This window comes from Miniopterus natalensis, chromosome 1 (genome assembly GCF_054644295.1).
Source record: "Miniopterus natalensis isolate mMinNat1 chromosome 1, mMinNat1.hap1, whole genome shotgun sequence".
Classification (NCBI taxonomy): domain Eukaryota; kingdom Metazoa; phylum Chordata; class Mammalia; order Chiroptera; family Miniopteridae; genus Miniopterus; species Miniopterus natalensis.
The window spans coordinates 122233041-122248905 of record NC_142081.1 but is presented as its reverse complement, the minus strand read 5'-3'; the positions used below and the strand labels follow the sequence as shown (position 1 = coordinate 122248905).

Sequence of the window (15865 nt, the reverse complement as noted above, 5' to 3'; positions counted from 1 at the left end):
ATCCCCAGGTGATCTGGTTGCTCGTTCAAGTTTGAGGACCACTGACTATGCAGCTTTCAGTTTTATTGTATCCCATTGGTCCGTGATAGAACATTATACTTTCATATCCAATATGCCCGAGAAAACCATCTGTGGAACTGATGCCGCTGCAGTTCTGTCCTTTGCTGAATACAATTATCCTCTATTATTTCTCACTCTCCTCGAAAGTTCTTTTACAGGCATTATCAGTTGTACAAAATTTACAACCTTGTTTGCCTGAGTATCATAAAGTAGATTGCTCTTGCTTAGATTTTATGCCTGGAAGTAATTTGTAATCTTACGATTCCTGGTGTTCTCGTTTTATTTGGAATACCTTTCGCAAATTAATGTTTGGGAGGAAAAAGTAAGATCATTAGCCAAGAGCAACGATCGCTTTTTCTGCTAGTGTGAAAGTCCTGAAAGGGGGCATTCACTTCGAATCTTAATAGGAGAAATTAGTAGGAAGGAGTTTTTGTTTTTGTTTTAGAAAAAGCAGCATAATTGAGAATTAAACTCCTGTTAACGTAGCCGTTTTCATCCTGAAAATCACTTTCATCATCCTCAGCCTATCTAATGAATTTCAGTTGTACTAAGAATAAGTTAACTCTGCCAAATCCTGCTACTTAAAGTCATTGGGAGTTACACTGATGCTTTTTTCATTCTCTCCTGTTTTCTAATAAGCTAAGGAAAGGAAATCCAGTGAAATGTGCAGTATTGGTTCTGCACTGTTACAGGCGTGCCTGCTTGCGTTGAGATCAAGATGTACTATCTCAGGATGTAGTGAAAGGCAGTGCCAGGGCCCATCCTCGGAAATGAGCTCATGGGCAGCTTCCCTCAGCTCACAAAGGACCTTCATGCCCTGCTGTGCCACGGCAATACAGTTACGCCTCGTGGATAAATCCTTTTGGATTTCATCTAGAAAGGAAGGAAAGGTGGAAGAGACATGAATATACTAGATGGAAAGGGAACTCTTTCATTGGAAACCTGTGATGCAGTGATATTGCTGCCTCTCTAAAGATATCCGTGTCCCCTTAACTACACAGCGTTTGGTTTATTGGGGCTTTTGAATGCCCACTTTTAGAGAGAAAGTGTCTTTGCCTTTGAATCCCTCAATGCAACCCAGTGGGGCCAGTCCGGGAAGGAAAGTCAGTTCTGAAGCACCCAGTCAGCAGAGGAGACCAGGCTCCTCAGGTGCGAGGGGTTTGCTCCTCCAATCGTCTGGTTGACCAGTTTAGGAGGGTTGAGGAGGGGTCTCCTGGAGGTTCTAAGAAAACAGGAGATTCAACTGGAGAGTCACATGGGAGGAAAGCTTGGACTTACCTAGCTAGAGTGTCCATAGCCTGAGCCAGAGACTGGATGAAATGGTATTGGAAGAACCCCTGCTCAGAGCCCCTCCTGTCTACCCTCCAGAAGATAGTCATTCTCAGACTTGGCAAGGGGGTGGAAGGTGGACCAAAGTAGAATCTTCTGAGGAGCCATTTTAGGATACCCCTGCCCAGCCTCCACCCCGGGCATGCCACAAGCAGCAGAGTTTACTAACTGAGTAGTTTGCTAGTTGAGAACTTGAATTCTAGCTCCTCCCCTTACTAGCTGTGTGACCTTGGCCAAGTTATTAAACCTTTCAGATCCCCATCTCCTCATCTGTAAAATGACGGTGATGTAGTAAATAGTAACTGTTTCATGGCGATGTGGTTAGAATTGAGAGAAATACTCTGTGCTTAATGTTTGGCAGAATCCCTCTCATTAAGGAAACACTCAGTGAAGCAAAATTTTCTTTCATAACTGGAACCTAATTTTATTCAGAAGAAAATTTGGGCTTTTGTCCAACTCGGAAAATTGCAAGGTGAACAGAGTAAGTTTGATTATAATTCTAGACATTAGCCTGCTTTAAGGACATTAGAATTCTAGTGCAGACCCAAGCTGTTTTCATTCCACGTGGAAGACTAGCAGTTTAATTTACGATGCATATAAAATACTGTCATCCTACTTATCAGTTTCTTCCAAATACAAATGTTTTTGAAAACTTGTGATGACAACAGGTTATTCAGAAGTCAGGAAACCACTTTTTTAACTGGTTCTCTTCCTTCCTCCCCACTTATCCCAACGGGAAGAATTCCTTGACCAGGAGTGCACCCCTTCCCAACGACTCCCAGGCTCGCAGCGGAGCTCGATTTCACACATCCTACGACAAAAGATACATCATCAAGACCATTACGAGTGAAGATGTGGCTGAAATGCACAACATCCTGAAGAAATACCACCAGGTAATTTTCCTTTATCTATATTTGAAACTCTGAAAAGGTTAACATTCATGACTTCTGATCATCAAGGCCAAAGATTTAAGTACATGATCAGGAAATGATGAGAACACATTTGACATAAAAGTCACCTCTAGTTCAGCTTTTCAAAAAGTACCGTGGCCACCTTGGCCAGCATGGCTCAGCAGTGGAGCATCAACCTAAGATCTAGGAGATCGAGGTTCAATTCCCAGTGCGGCACAATCCTGGGTTTCAGGCTTGATCTCCAGCAGGGGGCGTGCAGGAGGCAGCTAGTCAATGACTCTCATCATTGATGTTTCTGTCTCTCACCCTCTCCTTTCCTCTCTCTGAAATCAATAAAGATACATTAAAAAATATATATATATATATATATGTGTGTGTGTGTGTGTCTTTATTGATTTCAGGGAGATGAAGCAAGAGGGAGAGAGAAACATCAATGATGAGAGTCATCATTGATCGACTGCCTCCTGCACACCCCCAACTAGGGATCGAGCCCGCAACCCGGGCATGTGCCCTGACCTGGAATCAAACCTCGATCGCCTGGATCCTAGGTCAATGCTCAACCGCTGAGCCACGCCCGGCCGGGCCATGTATATGTGTGTGTGTATATATATAATTTTATTTTTTTTTAAAGTGCTGTTGCCAGATTACTGACAGTTAACATTTAGGAATGTTTATCCTCTGAAGATGGTTAGTTATTTATGTAACACTTTTCATCTAAATACTCTTCTGTAAAATAGTTTCGATTTTTGCCATCCTGATTTTAAAACCACTCAACTTAAGACTTGGCAACATTTCAGGAGTGTTCTGCACATGCCAGAAGTTAGGTGTTGACCTGTGAGTATTTATCCATTTACACCTCCAAATTATCCTGTTTGCAGTAGTCTTTTTCTGCCTGGCCCCAAAAAAGGCCTGATCACACTCTACTGCTACAAAATTCTTTCATTTTCACCCCTCAGCATTATTCCTTCATAATCACCTGGGGAAAGAATGAAACTGCCTTTGGAAGCAGCAGTCTCTCTCCCTCTCTCTTCCTCTCTCTTTCTCTCTCCCTCCCGCCTCTTCCCTCTCACTCTTTGAATAAATTCCAGCACAAGTTTGCCTGGTGGAGCACACGTTCCCAGGTCCCAGCGGAGCTGTAAGAGGCCTTACTGACTCTATAGTAAGAGCATGAAGTCCAATGTCAGACAAACTAAGGTTCAAATCCCGGCTCTGCCACATACTGATCATATCACTTCTGGTCTTTGAAGCCTCAGTGTTTCCATTTATACAATGGAGATAATAACAACACCTAAAATGGAGTCCTAACGGTTAAAAACGGGGGACTGTACCTCAGGTACTTAGCACAGTGCCTGCCACACGCTAGGCACTCAGTATAAGGTGGTGGTAGTTTTTATTGGGTCACAGGACAGTAACCAGTAGCAACTATGTCATCTTGAGAAATTGTAGTCTTACGGCATGAATATGACCATTGCTTGCCACATGGCAGCAGTCATCTTCAGAACTGGTGTTTGAACAATGTGCTAAAACACACACACACACACATGCACATTTTGAGTCCTGCTTTGGCTTTTTCCTACCTAAATAGCTTCAAATCCCCCTCAGAGATAAAGACCGGCTATGGCAGAGGGTATCCAAAATAAAGTGCCGTGGACCCTGACTGTGTAAACCAGTGATTTTCAACCCTTTCCATCTCATGGCACACATGAACTAATTACTAAGATTCTGTGACACACCAAAAAATGTATTTTTTGCCAATCTGAGAAAAAAAAAGTTATGATTTTGATTCACTCACCGTGGATGGTTAGTGTTGTGTTGGCTGTTGTCATTTTTTTATCTGACAATCTAGGGAAAAGAGGTCCATGCCCCTGACTAAATAGCCAGGTAGTGCATGTTTTAAAAATTCTTGTGGCACACGGACCGATAGTTGCTTCCCTGACATCATGGGATATTTCTTGGCAGTTGCATCTTCTTCCAGTCTTTGCAAAAGTGATCAATTGTGTTTTGCTTTCAGTGAAATCTATAAAAATCCTTGAGCTATCTTGTTTCCGGAAACTAAGAGCCGCCCCTAATTTGTCTTCTAAAAACAGTAGTCAGCCTCTAAATTTATTTAACATCTAACAAATCATTTATAACATCTGTTCCTTTTGAAATTTGTCCTATGGCGCTTATGCTGTTGCCTATTATGAAGGGAATTTTGAGGGCCAGGATAGTATCTGTGAGGGAGAAAACACTAAGGCACTGGCTTCTGAATAAGTTAAATTACAAGCTGCAGCTTTTAACTAGTGACCTTTTAAACTGTCCACTGTTTCATTTCTCCTCCTTTGAAACTTAATGTCATACTTTTTAAAAATTGTCTCAGAATTTTCAAAGCAAAGAGATACCTCTGTGGCTGATGGAAACATATTCTGATAAGTGTCTATGATACATTCTAATAAAATGACACACAGTTCAAACAGCAACTTCTTGATGACAACTTTGAGTCAGAATTTTTCAACTTCACAGACATCACAATTTGAAACATTTTCTCTAGGGTAATAACCGTAACCTAACATGCAGATTTAACATATCTTAAGTATTACTTGAAATACATTGGGAATCAAAATAAGTCTATTAACATGCTCCAGAGGCTTTCAAATAAAGATTTTCTTTCATTTCACTATTACAAAATACTTATTTTCTTGGTATGTTCTTTATACAAAAAAGCCTTATTTATCTAACATTTATATATTTTTTCTTCTTATAAATATGATTTTAAATATAACTTAGAGGGTCTTAGTGATTGAAATATCACCATGATGGATATAATTTATTTAGAGTGCAGTAAGTTGAAAGTCAGGAGACATAGATCCTAGCTTGTTATGAACTGGTTACTTAGGCCATGTCTGAACCTCAGTTTCCCCATCTACATTTCATTCATTTACTCATTCGTTTGTTTGTGTATTTACTCCTTGACCCAGTTCCAGAAAGGATAATAAGGTGGCCTTCAAGGAAGTTTGAAATATAAGATAAAATAAATAGAAAAAATAAAGAAAAATAGAACAGGGAAGGAGAGGTCGAAGACACAGAATGGAGCCTGGAGTGAACCTAAACCTCATGCCACGATGACCAGCATGCTTCCCACATTGAGGGCCACTCATTGGACCCTAGTTTCCTAGAAGCCAAAGTCATAAGTGAAACCTGGGTATATCAGCTACACAGCCGCTGTGCCTGAAGATCTAGGAAAGTCAGTTATTAAGGATAAATATAACTGTTCTTAGAACTAAGGTCAGACAGGGTTATTGCTGAGGCATTCCCCACAGAGTCCACATGACATCATGCGCACCGTCCTTGAGCCAGCCGCGTCACACACAGGAATTTCATCAGTGTGGGCTGCTGCACCCACGCCAACATATAATTTACGTTTAGTTAGCGCAGCTGTGCAGACAGACCATGCAGCGCGTGCTGGCCGCCCAGCGCTCTGCAGCCTGACTCCCCCCGGGCAGGGCCCGAATGTTCTTCCAGCTGCCCTTCTCGTGGCCGCTTTCAGACAAGGCGCCGATGACTATTACACGGAGGTGCGCTCCGCCTTGCACATCCTCAGATGTGGCTGTTCCGTGCGCTCAGACCGAGGCCTCGCCATCTGCAATCCAGGAGAGGCCCTTCCAAGCTTTGTTCTCTGTTCTGTTCAGTGATGCTCAGAGGCTGCTGTAAGTCGGCCTAGACTGCTTTTAGGCTTTGTATCTAGTCGTAGAAATTTTCTGTCTCCTGCTTCAGGGGTGACTGCCAATTTTTCTATTTCTTCTTGTTGGTTTTTGTTGTTGTTGCTTTTACCTTCTAATTTGCTGTGCTTCTGAATGGCCTAATCTGGATGGGGAATTAGGCTTGTTCAAAGTGCATATCAACAGAGGGGACCTGCTCCCAGGGATGGTGTCTCCTCTGGGGCAGATTGACAAGTCTGGATACTTCATGGCCCTTGACTTCTCTTTTTTCTTCTCTTTTCTTGTTTTTTGTTTTAATGAAATATACCCAGAGTTGCAGCTATATTCTGGAAGGTTGAAACTACCGTAAGGCCAGCCTCTGGAGAAGTGGAACATTACAAAATATTTGAATAAATTCTTCCTGGGATTAATTTTCTGATAAGCCAACCTCACCAGCAATGAAATGTGGTAGGTGGCTCAGAGCACAGACTTTGGAGCTGGCTACTGCCTTCAAACCCCAGCTTTGCTCCTGACCAGCTGTGTAACCTCTCCACATGCTTCTCTCTCTGTAACCTTGGATAATAGCACCTACTTCATTTGATGTTGCGCAACTTAGGTGAATTGATATCTATAACCTGCTCAGAATAGTGCCTGATATCTGATAAGTGCTATATAAATGATTGAGTAAGAGATTAAATACCTGCTCAGATTCCCACAGCCCAGTGTTCAACACTTGAACTCTTTCATTAATTCTTTCAGTCCACTAGGGGGCCTGGTGTCTGGTAGAGTGTGGCACTGCGGCACCATTATGAAGATTTTTATCACAAGAGGTTTGCCTTTTTCCAAAGCTCCAGAATCGTCCCTTAGTCTTTATCTGCTCCCAAATCCTATCCTAATTTTCACTCTGTGCTGAGAAAGGACAGCATCATCTCTTAGACAATCAAAAATTTATATTAAGCAGAGCCAACTTTTATAAGTCTCTTTTCCTTTATAGGTTTTCTCTTTTTTATAGTTGGGAAAATAACTTAATGTTTGCATATAAATACCCCCTTTTTTTTTTCTTTTCAAATTTCTATCAGGCTAGAACAAATTCAGGTTCCTATAAATGGTGATTTTTCAGCTGATTAGTTCAGCAATGTCAGAAGAACATTCAAAAAGGGAAAATTAGTCAAGAACCTACTTGGATGTCTGATTGCTCCTAAATTGAATGATTATTTTTTTCACTGACCTGAATTCATTGGGAGTTTTGGTGTTATGTAGCTTTAACTTTAATTAAAATTAAGTCAATATCAATAAACTTCTAGAAATTTTTATGGGAAGGAACAAATTACAGTATAGATGATGGAAATATCACTAATAATAACTTAAGTTTTTGAAACACAGGGCCTAAATTATTTGTTTCTTATTTTAAAGGGGCCAAATTGATGATAAAGTAACCTAAAAATCTTTTCTTGCCCTTTGCATTTTGGGAACACTTAGTAACTTGAGCCAAATCTGGAAGTTATGCCTAAAAGTATGAGCTCCTTGTTAAATAGGCCAACTAGTATCTCAGATTTCAGTAAAGGATTTTAGGGTGAGTGCTTGACTCTTTTGGACCCCCCATGGAGTATGTCTTTTTATCCTGCTGTGAAGGACCGTGGTGTCAGCATTATCATTAGAAGAATTATCCACTAATAGAGAAAAACAGAATAAAAGCACCATAAAAGCCAAATCTTAAAATAAGAAATTTGGAGGTGTAGCACTGAAAGAGAAAAAGTTACACACTCCATCAGAGCTTCTAAACTCTGATTATAGACAGAACACCACGCATTCTGTGAAAACTGGATTGTGTGTCCCTAACGCTCCCAGGTGATGCTGATGAAGCCGCCAGTACGTGGCAAGGCCGTTCCTGCTTTCTAGAAAAGCGGACACATTCTGAGTCTGTTCTTTAGCTTTTTAGTTCCCTGCCTGGAGGAGAGGTCAATTGAAATGTCAAAAGTACATTCCTGTTTGAAGTCCTATACGCTCCAAGAAGTACATGACCAAAGGCGGGCTCCAGCAGAGCCGCGCTGCCATCAGAAGCTGCAGGCGCTTTGTTCGCTTCTCTCTTAGAAACGCCAGGAAGGTGTTTGCGTCCCTCGTGGCATAGGGGTTACCCCTTCCGACTCCCCTTTGCAGACAGGGAGTCACTGCTGGCTAATGGGGGCGCTTGGAGCCTCTGTTCACAGGTCCTAGCCATTCATCCCCCAGGTTCCCAGGGTGCTGCCCAGCACACTCATCAGAATGCCTTTCCTGCAGCAGGTTTTCTCCAGTTTCTGGAAATTCCTTCCTTTTCTCTTCATCCCTCACCTGTCTCCTTTAGTTTCTCTTCTCTTCAACTGCAGTATATTTGACCTTCTCATTCTGGCCTCCATGTCTTTTAATTTTTCTTTCCCATTTTCCATCTTCAAACATCTCTGCCTGACTCTGGGTGAATCCCTCAGCCAAGTTGTCGTCCAGTCCCCAACTCTCTCGTTAATTGTTCTAATTTGTTTTCTCACCAATGATTTTTTAATTTCAGTAATCACATTTTTGCCTTTAAATGTCCCATTTTTACGAGTTCATTCCTGGTAGTTTCTTGTTATATGCTCCTCTCTGAAATCGCATCCTTGATTACTTTAAATGTTTTATACATAATTAACTGTTCAAATTCTATTTCCAGTAGTCCTCTCCCATGCAAGTCCTGGGCCTGAATTTGTTGCCTCTTGTGTCTGCTGACTCTCACTCAGAGGGACTTGCCTAAGCAGAAGCCCACACGGAGTTTGGAGTCAAGATGTTGATTAGGGATCAGAGCCAATGTGGGAAGAAGTAGGACTGGAAAGAGGGAGAAGCCAGGCAGGCCCAACCAAGCAGCAGCCGGCCTGGGGGGGCCACTCGGGAGTACTCCATCCAGAAGCTCCCATGTTGGGCCAAAGTGACAGCAAGGCAGATGCAGAAGGAGCTGCCGGCGGAAGGCAGCTGACTGCTCCGCAGCTCGGTAGCAAGGCTTCTCAGATCTCCTCACCAGGGTGATGCTTGGAGCAATCATTCCGTATTTTAATTGTAGTCAATGAGTAAATGCCATCTATATTTATGATAGAGTAATTTTTTACATAGTCATTTCATCTTTAATGATGATGTTATTCATGGGTCTTTATTATAGTGTAACAAATATTAGGGATATCACTGTTTATATTTTGGGTATATTCTGCATTATCTCAGTAATAACAATGTGAACACTACAGAGAAATGTTTGTTTCTTTTAAGCCTAATTTTGTTAAATTGTAGAAAATTAGTAAAGTTTAATATTTATATTAGCTTAAATGTAGTCATCTTTACTTCTTTTTTGACTTCAAAACTATTTGAAACCAAAATAAATTTTATTAACTGATACTTATAGACCATTATCCCAAAATATCAATTCAAGGAAAATTTGGGTTATCTATTGATTTTGTCATTCTAAAACAAAGCAATCCTTAATTTCAGGCTGGCTGACTTCCCTTTTTTTCCCTCCCTCCCTCCCTCCCTCCTTCTTTCTTTCATGTAAAGCTTGTTGGGTGATCTGTAAACAGAGCCAGACACAATAAGGATTACAGATGATTTAACATTTCAAAAATATTTAACTGAAACAAGACTTTACATTGAAGTATTAATTTAGTGCTATATTAAATTGTCACTTCAAGAGTCTAAAAAATGAGTGAATCATGATAATAACAGCAATTTCCAAAAGCCAGAGCCCAGGTTCACACTATCATGGGGAGATATAAATATTTATTTGTTGCATTATATCACTTACACCCCTCTCCACTGAAACCTTTAGTCAGCTGTGAATCTTTTAATGAAATTTTATTTTGCATGAAAGAGCAACAAATTGGGGGTTCATAATATGTGTTATTCTTGTTCAGTGCCTATAAAGGAAACTGAGATCTTGTGGCTGTTGTACTTTATGTTTTTGTTTTTATTATTTTAATTTTAATATGTTTTTATTGATTTGAGAGAGAGAGGAAAAGAGAGGGATAGAGAAAGAGAAACACTGATGAGAAAGACACATTGATCGGCTGCCTCCTGCACATTCCCTACTGGGGATCGAGCCTGAAATCGGGGCATCTACCCTGATTGGGAATTGAACCTTTACCTCCTGGTTCATGGGTTGACGCTCAACCACTGAGCCACACTAGCAGGGCTTATATGTTTTTTAAAAATTCTGATTTCACAACATCAGTTTATCATTGCATTACAGCTCTAACAAGCCCATGGTTATATAGGAAAAAGTACTATGGAAGACTGATGGGGAGATTAAATTTGCATTTATTGATGACACCATGGAATCATTTACACATAGATTTTTTAAAAATATAAATTTTTTAAATTGATTTTAGAGAGAGGAAGGGAGAGGGAGAGAAAGATAGAAACATCAGTGGTGAGAGTAAGTCATTGATCGGCTGCCTCCTGCACGCCCCCTACTGGGGATCGAGCCCAAAACCTGAGCATGTGCCCTGACTGGGAATTGAACCCCGATCTCCTGGTTCATAGGTTGACGCTCAACCACTAAGCCATGCCAGCTAGGTGTAGACATAAATTTTTGAAAAGACAAAAAGAAGTAAAGATTGTTAGTGTTGGTATGCAGGTCATAGACAAAACATTGCCAACATTGAGAGCACTTTGAAAAAAAAAAGAAGCCACTGCATGATAAATAACAGAGTGAGGTGACATGAGGTGTCCAGCTATAAAAATGCAAAAGCTAAAAGTAATGAAAACAGTATTTTAAAATTCAAACATAGGGGATGCAGTGAGTTTAACGCTGAGAATGTGGACACTGACCCCAAGAATAATTGTGATTGATTTAACTCCATATAGTAAGCATAAGAATTGATGATTATCAAGTTCACTTTTTAAAAATTTGGTAGTAAATATTCAGTGCCTATTCAGATGAAAGATCAGTGGCATCTTTGAATTGCAAGCATTTGAAAGCCACCACCCAGGTACCAGACAGAGCTGCTCTGTTTGAGGTGAGAGAAGAGTGGCTGCAGGTCACGTAGAGAGCCCAGAAGGGTGGATATAATGGCCTCATTGTGCCACAAATAGGAGCACCTTGGAGAAAATGCCACATTTGAGGGGTCACTGACAGGAACACTCTTTAGGAATATATACACGCTTCCTGTACTCTTGAAAACGAGCTATCTCTTTTGTCTGATGTGTGCTCTCAGTTTCTGAGCCACACATGGATGACCAGTGTCAAGTTTGGTTCACTTGTGGCCATGTCTCCCTTGGGACCTCAGATTCATCTAACTTCTAGAAAGGAGTCTAGCAGATGACACTAGAGCACTGCACCTGTCGAGTCTGTAAACAGACATTAATACAGCAGATAGTGGCACCACTCATGTTAATCATGTCCCTTTCCAGTGGGGAAGGACTGCCTTGTAGTCACATCAAGGCAGTGGCTGAAAGTGAAAAAATATTTTTACCTTTCATAAAGAGTTCGCCCTCAGGGTTAAATGGTTAGTTGTCCATTCTTGCAGTCTGGAAATTAAGCATGTAGAAGGGAGGAAGCAAAGATTTCTTACATTGTCTTATGATGGAATCAAGAATGTTACAAGTAAATTTATAGATGCTGAGGATATTTGTAACTATACAAAAAAGAAGATGCTTGTGCCAAGTAATTGATTATTTTAAAAAGCATGATAGTGTAGTGCCCCCAATACCACCTTTTCTTATTATTTTTGAAGCATTTATTCACAAGTTATTTAGTTAATTTGTTAACAGTGTTTAAGTTCTTGAAGGAACAGTGCTAAGAGTTCTGATCCTAAAAGCAACAAGAGTGAGAAATAGAATTTTTTAGTGTTTTTTAAAAATATTTACAAAAGATTACCTTACTTTATAAACAAATACATACTATGCAGCATTATTCATTTTTGGAAAGTCAGTGTTTTATGAGAGTCCTTGAAATTGGGAGTTTACATTATGCATTTAAAATAGAGTCTGTTTCTCAGAGAGTGTGTTAGGGACACATCAGGTGCCCCTGGAAGTCTTCCTCCCTCACCCCTCCTTTTCTTCCTTTTCCACCCCTCACCCCTGGGTCTTGGTTTCATCTGGCTCCTGCTTGAGTCATTGGCTGTCCTCCAGTCTCGTTTCCTTGCTCTTCACATTCTTTATGAAAATCCTAAGCACCAAGTACTATTACTACCCCTCTTCTCCAAGAGGTTGACTGATGCATCCAAGGTCACACAGCTAGTGAGGGTGGAGCTGGACCAAGGGAGACCCTGGCAGCATGATGTGGCTGAGTCGTGCCTAGAGCCCAGCTAAAGCTGTGGCTGTGGATTTCTCATCTCTCTGGTTGCAGGGTTGCCTCTAGCAGATTGTGTGTGTAGGAATTCTTGTAGATGGGGTTAGAGTTTGTGCACAGTATTTCCCGGGTCAGCTGGGGAAGAATCTGAGAGGATTAACATTGACGTCTCTTTGTGTCACCAGCCACATGCAGGGACATATCGAGCAGTGGTCGCCAACCCTGGTGTTCACAGACCCAGTGACATGTGCCTCCAGTGAAAGTGCATTCTTTTCCAGGGCCCCCACCCAGAAATTCAGTTACTGTGTAGAGTTTTCTTCTGCAAAGTTTTATCTGTAAATGTTTTCTAAACTTTGGGCATCAACTATAGCTGGGCACTCTTGGAATCTACTATGATAGGCTTTAATATGGTTTGTGGTTTTTTTACATACTTATTACATACTCAGGAGTTACAAGTTTATTAAATGTTTTTTTCAAGACAGTCATCAAAGTCTCATAAGGGAGTCATGCCTTTGAGAACGCGTACAGGTAGAAATGTGCTGATGCAGTAGATCAAATTTGATCTGTTTTTTTTTTATATGTAGTAATTTATCTAACCTTAAAGATAGAAGAGTTGTAGAATATAATCTATATGTGTGTTTTTCCCTGAAACAACAAGCTTGTCAATGATTTCCTGTATAGCATTCAGAGGTCTCTTTAACATACTCATCCACATGAGTAATGGTTAGTATCCACTCTGTTCCATGGCATCTGAGTCTATACAGAGATTTTGATCTAAGAGACATATTCTACTGGCAGGACTTTTAAAAGATGGACCATGGTGGGAAGAATCTGAGCAGAAGAGCACAAAGCGGAGCTAAGTGAGTGTGGGTACCCAGGGCCCCCCAAAACACCTATGCAGGGTCTCCCTCAGAATGGACACAAGTACATATCTATGAGTCAGCTTGGAGCATAAAGCAGCAGATAGGTGTAACACTAAAGTTTCTTATCAGCGTTTTGAATGAAAATAATGGCTATTATCATTGTCATCTACAGTAGGAAGAAGAGTATATAGTAAAGTCCAGGGACATCATGTGAAGTATTTTAACATAGTATTATCTGTAATCCACAGAATAACCTCAAAGTAAAAATTATGGTGTTCACTTTCCAGAAAATGAAACTAAAGTGATGAATGATTTAGTAACTTGCCCAAGAGCCCACAGCTGGTAAATGGAGGCACCAGGACGCATGCACGTTTCTCTGGCTCACAAACCCATGTTCCTTCCACTGTGCTTATTATACAGTCTAGACAATGTAGACTCCCATAGTCTCTGTGGTTTTGGTTTTTTTAAAAAATATATCTTTATTGATTTCAGAGAGAGGAAAGGAGAAGGGGAGAGAGAGAGATAGAAACATCAATGATGAGAGAGTCATTGATCGGCTGCCTCCTGCAACCCCCCAACTGGGGATCGAGTCCACAACCTTGGCATGAGCCCTGACTGGGAATCGAACCCCGATCTCCTGGATCCTAGGTCAATGCTCAACCGCTGAGCCACGCCCGGCTGGGCTTTCTCTGTGTTTTTAAGGCCCATCCAACCATCTTTCTTCAGAGGGGAGGGACAACAACCCCTTTTCATTCTTTAGAGCAGATTGGAGATATTGTCTCTTCAGCAGGGGCTCTTTACCACCTATTTCATGTTAGCAAAACTCAAGTTAATTTCCTATTTTTTAAAAAGGAGGTAAGTAGAAAATGTTCCACTGATCTGACTTCAAATTAAGAACTTGAGGTGAAATTCTGCTTAGAAAATATATCACATTAAAATATGTAGCTAAAGAAAAAGAAGAGAGAGGAAAAAAACTCATGGACATGGACAGCAGTGTGGGGATTGCTGGGGGAAAGAGGGGGGAGGTGGAGGAGGGAACGGGGGGATAAACGGGGATGGAAGGAGACGACTTGGGTGGTGAACACACAATACAGGGTACAGATGATGTGTTGTGGAATTGTGCACCTGAAACCTGTATCTTTTTTTAACCAGTGTCACCCCAATAAATTAAATAAAAAGGAAAATAATTTTTTTTAAATGTAGCTCAATTATGGTTAGGAAGATTAAAAAGAAAAGGTCAGGAGCATCTTTAAAATATGCCAAACTCTAGGTGGTAAAAATCTAACTCATACTGCTGCTGCTCATCTTTTCTTTAATGATAAAAACTAAGGCTTTAAAAAAAAACACTCTTAAGATGGTTAATATTATAAAGAGTCAGTGGTTGACAGTGTTTACCACTAGAAAGTTTGAAAGGGCATTCTTATTCTTATTTCTTATAAAATGTTCATTGAAAACAGATAAACTCAACCAATATAATTTTTTTATAAAAAGGAAAAAAGCAAAGATACCCTAGATTCCACCATTATCATTTGATGACCATTCTCCCAGGCTTCTCCCTGTAAATACAACGTATACAATTTTCAGAATTTTGGGATCATAACAGTCATGTTGTTTCTTATCCTAGAGATTTTACACACATGTCATGGACATAAAAGAGATTTTTTTTTAAAATCTTATTTTCCCCTCATTTTAAAGAAAGGAAAACCTAATTTTCCTTTGGAAAGTACAGTGGGACCTGTTCTATAAAGATCGGCTTTTAAGGAGAAGTGTCTTCATCTTTTGGCCTTTTAGAGTATGGTCATTAAAGACTTCTAAGCTCATGTTGTGTTTTTGCAACTCTAATTGGAAATGGTGTCAAAGCTGGGACTCGTCCAGTGGACCTGATGAAATCCAACGTGGGCCAGAGAAGCTCTGTCTGTCTGGAGCAGGAGCACAGGCTCCGTGGTAGCTCGGACCCCCCACCCTTTATGCTGCTGCTCTGGTGGGCAGCTTAGCTCCAGGCAGTAGTTTCATGAGAAACGGAAAAACTAGGACTAGAGCCCAACCCACTCAGCTTCTAACACTGGGCTCTCTTCACAATTTACTCTTTAATTTTGACTTCAACACTATTTAAAAGAGCTGATCTTAGTGGCCGAGTGACTCTGTCTCAACCTCATAAAGTAATTATCAGGGATTTTGGGAAGGAAGGTGGAGGTCCTCAGGAGAATATAATTTCACTTTAAAGGAATTATGGACAGGATCAGTCACTGTTTTATCCAAGTTTTGATGTTACAAATTAGTTTGGAATGTTAGGAAAAAATACCTCTTTGGATATAAAGTTGAATTTATATATATATATATATATAACACAGATCCTGCATTAAGCAGTATAAACATGTTTATTTTCTATAAACAGGACCTTCACGATTGGAGGGTGTCACTTTGTGTAAACACCATAGGTAGAAGAGTTATATTTTACATCTGAAAGAGTACCTTTTGATTGGCTTTTTCCCCCTTTTCCTTCTTTCCTGTGCAGTATATAGTGGAATGTCATGGGATTACCCTTCTTCCACAATTCTTGGGCATGTACCGGCTTAATGTTGATGGAGTTGAAATATATGTGATTGTTACAAGAAATGTATTCAGCCACCGTCTATCTGTATATAGGAAATACGACTTAAAGGTGAGATTGATTTTATTAATTAAGTAATTAAGCTTACTCATCTACATTGTAAATGTTGTATTGATCATGCTAAACACTCGTCT

General features: G+C 40.4%; 1 protein-coding gene across 1 annotated transcript in view; it reads left to right on the top strand.

Moving 5' to 3' along the window:
* The window catches only part of PIP4K2A (phosphatidylinositol-5-phosphate 4-kinase type 2 alpha), a 162019-nt gene that overhangs the window by 111160 nt on the left and 34994 nt on the right, over positions 1 to 15865 (top strand). The window contains exons 4-5 of the mRNA XM_087825484.1: positions 2130 to 2282; positions 15636 to 15782. Coding sequence (XP_087681610.1) covers positions 2130 to 2282; positions 15636 to 15782 — 300 coding nt within the window. The remainder of the gene's footprint in view (positions 1 to 2129; positions 2283 to 15635; positions 15783 to 15865) is intronic.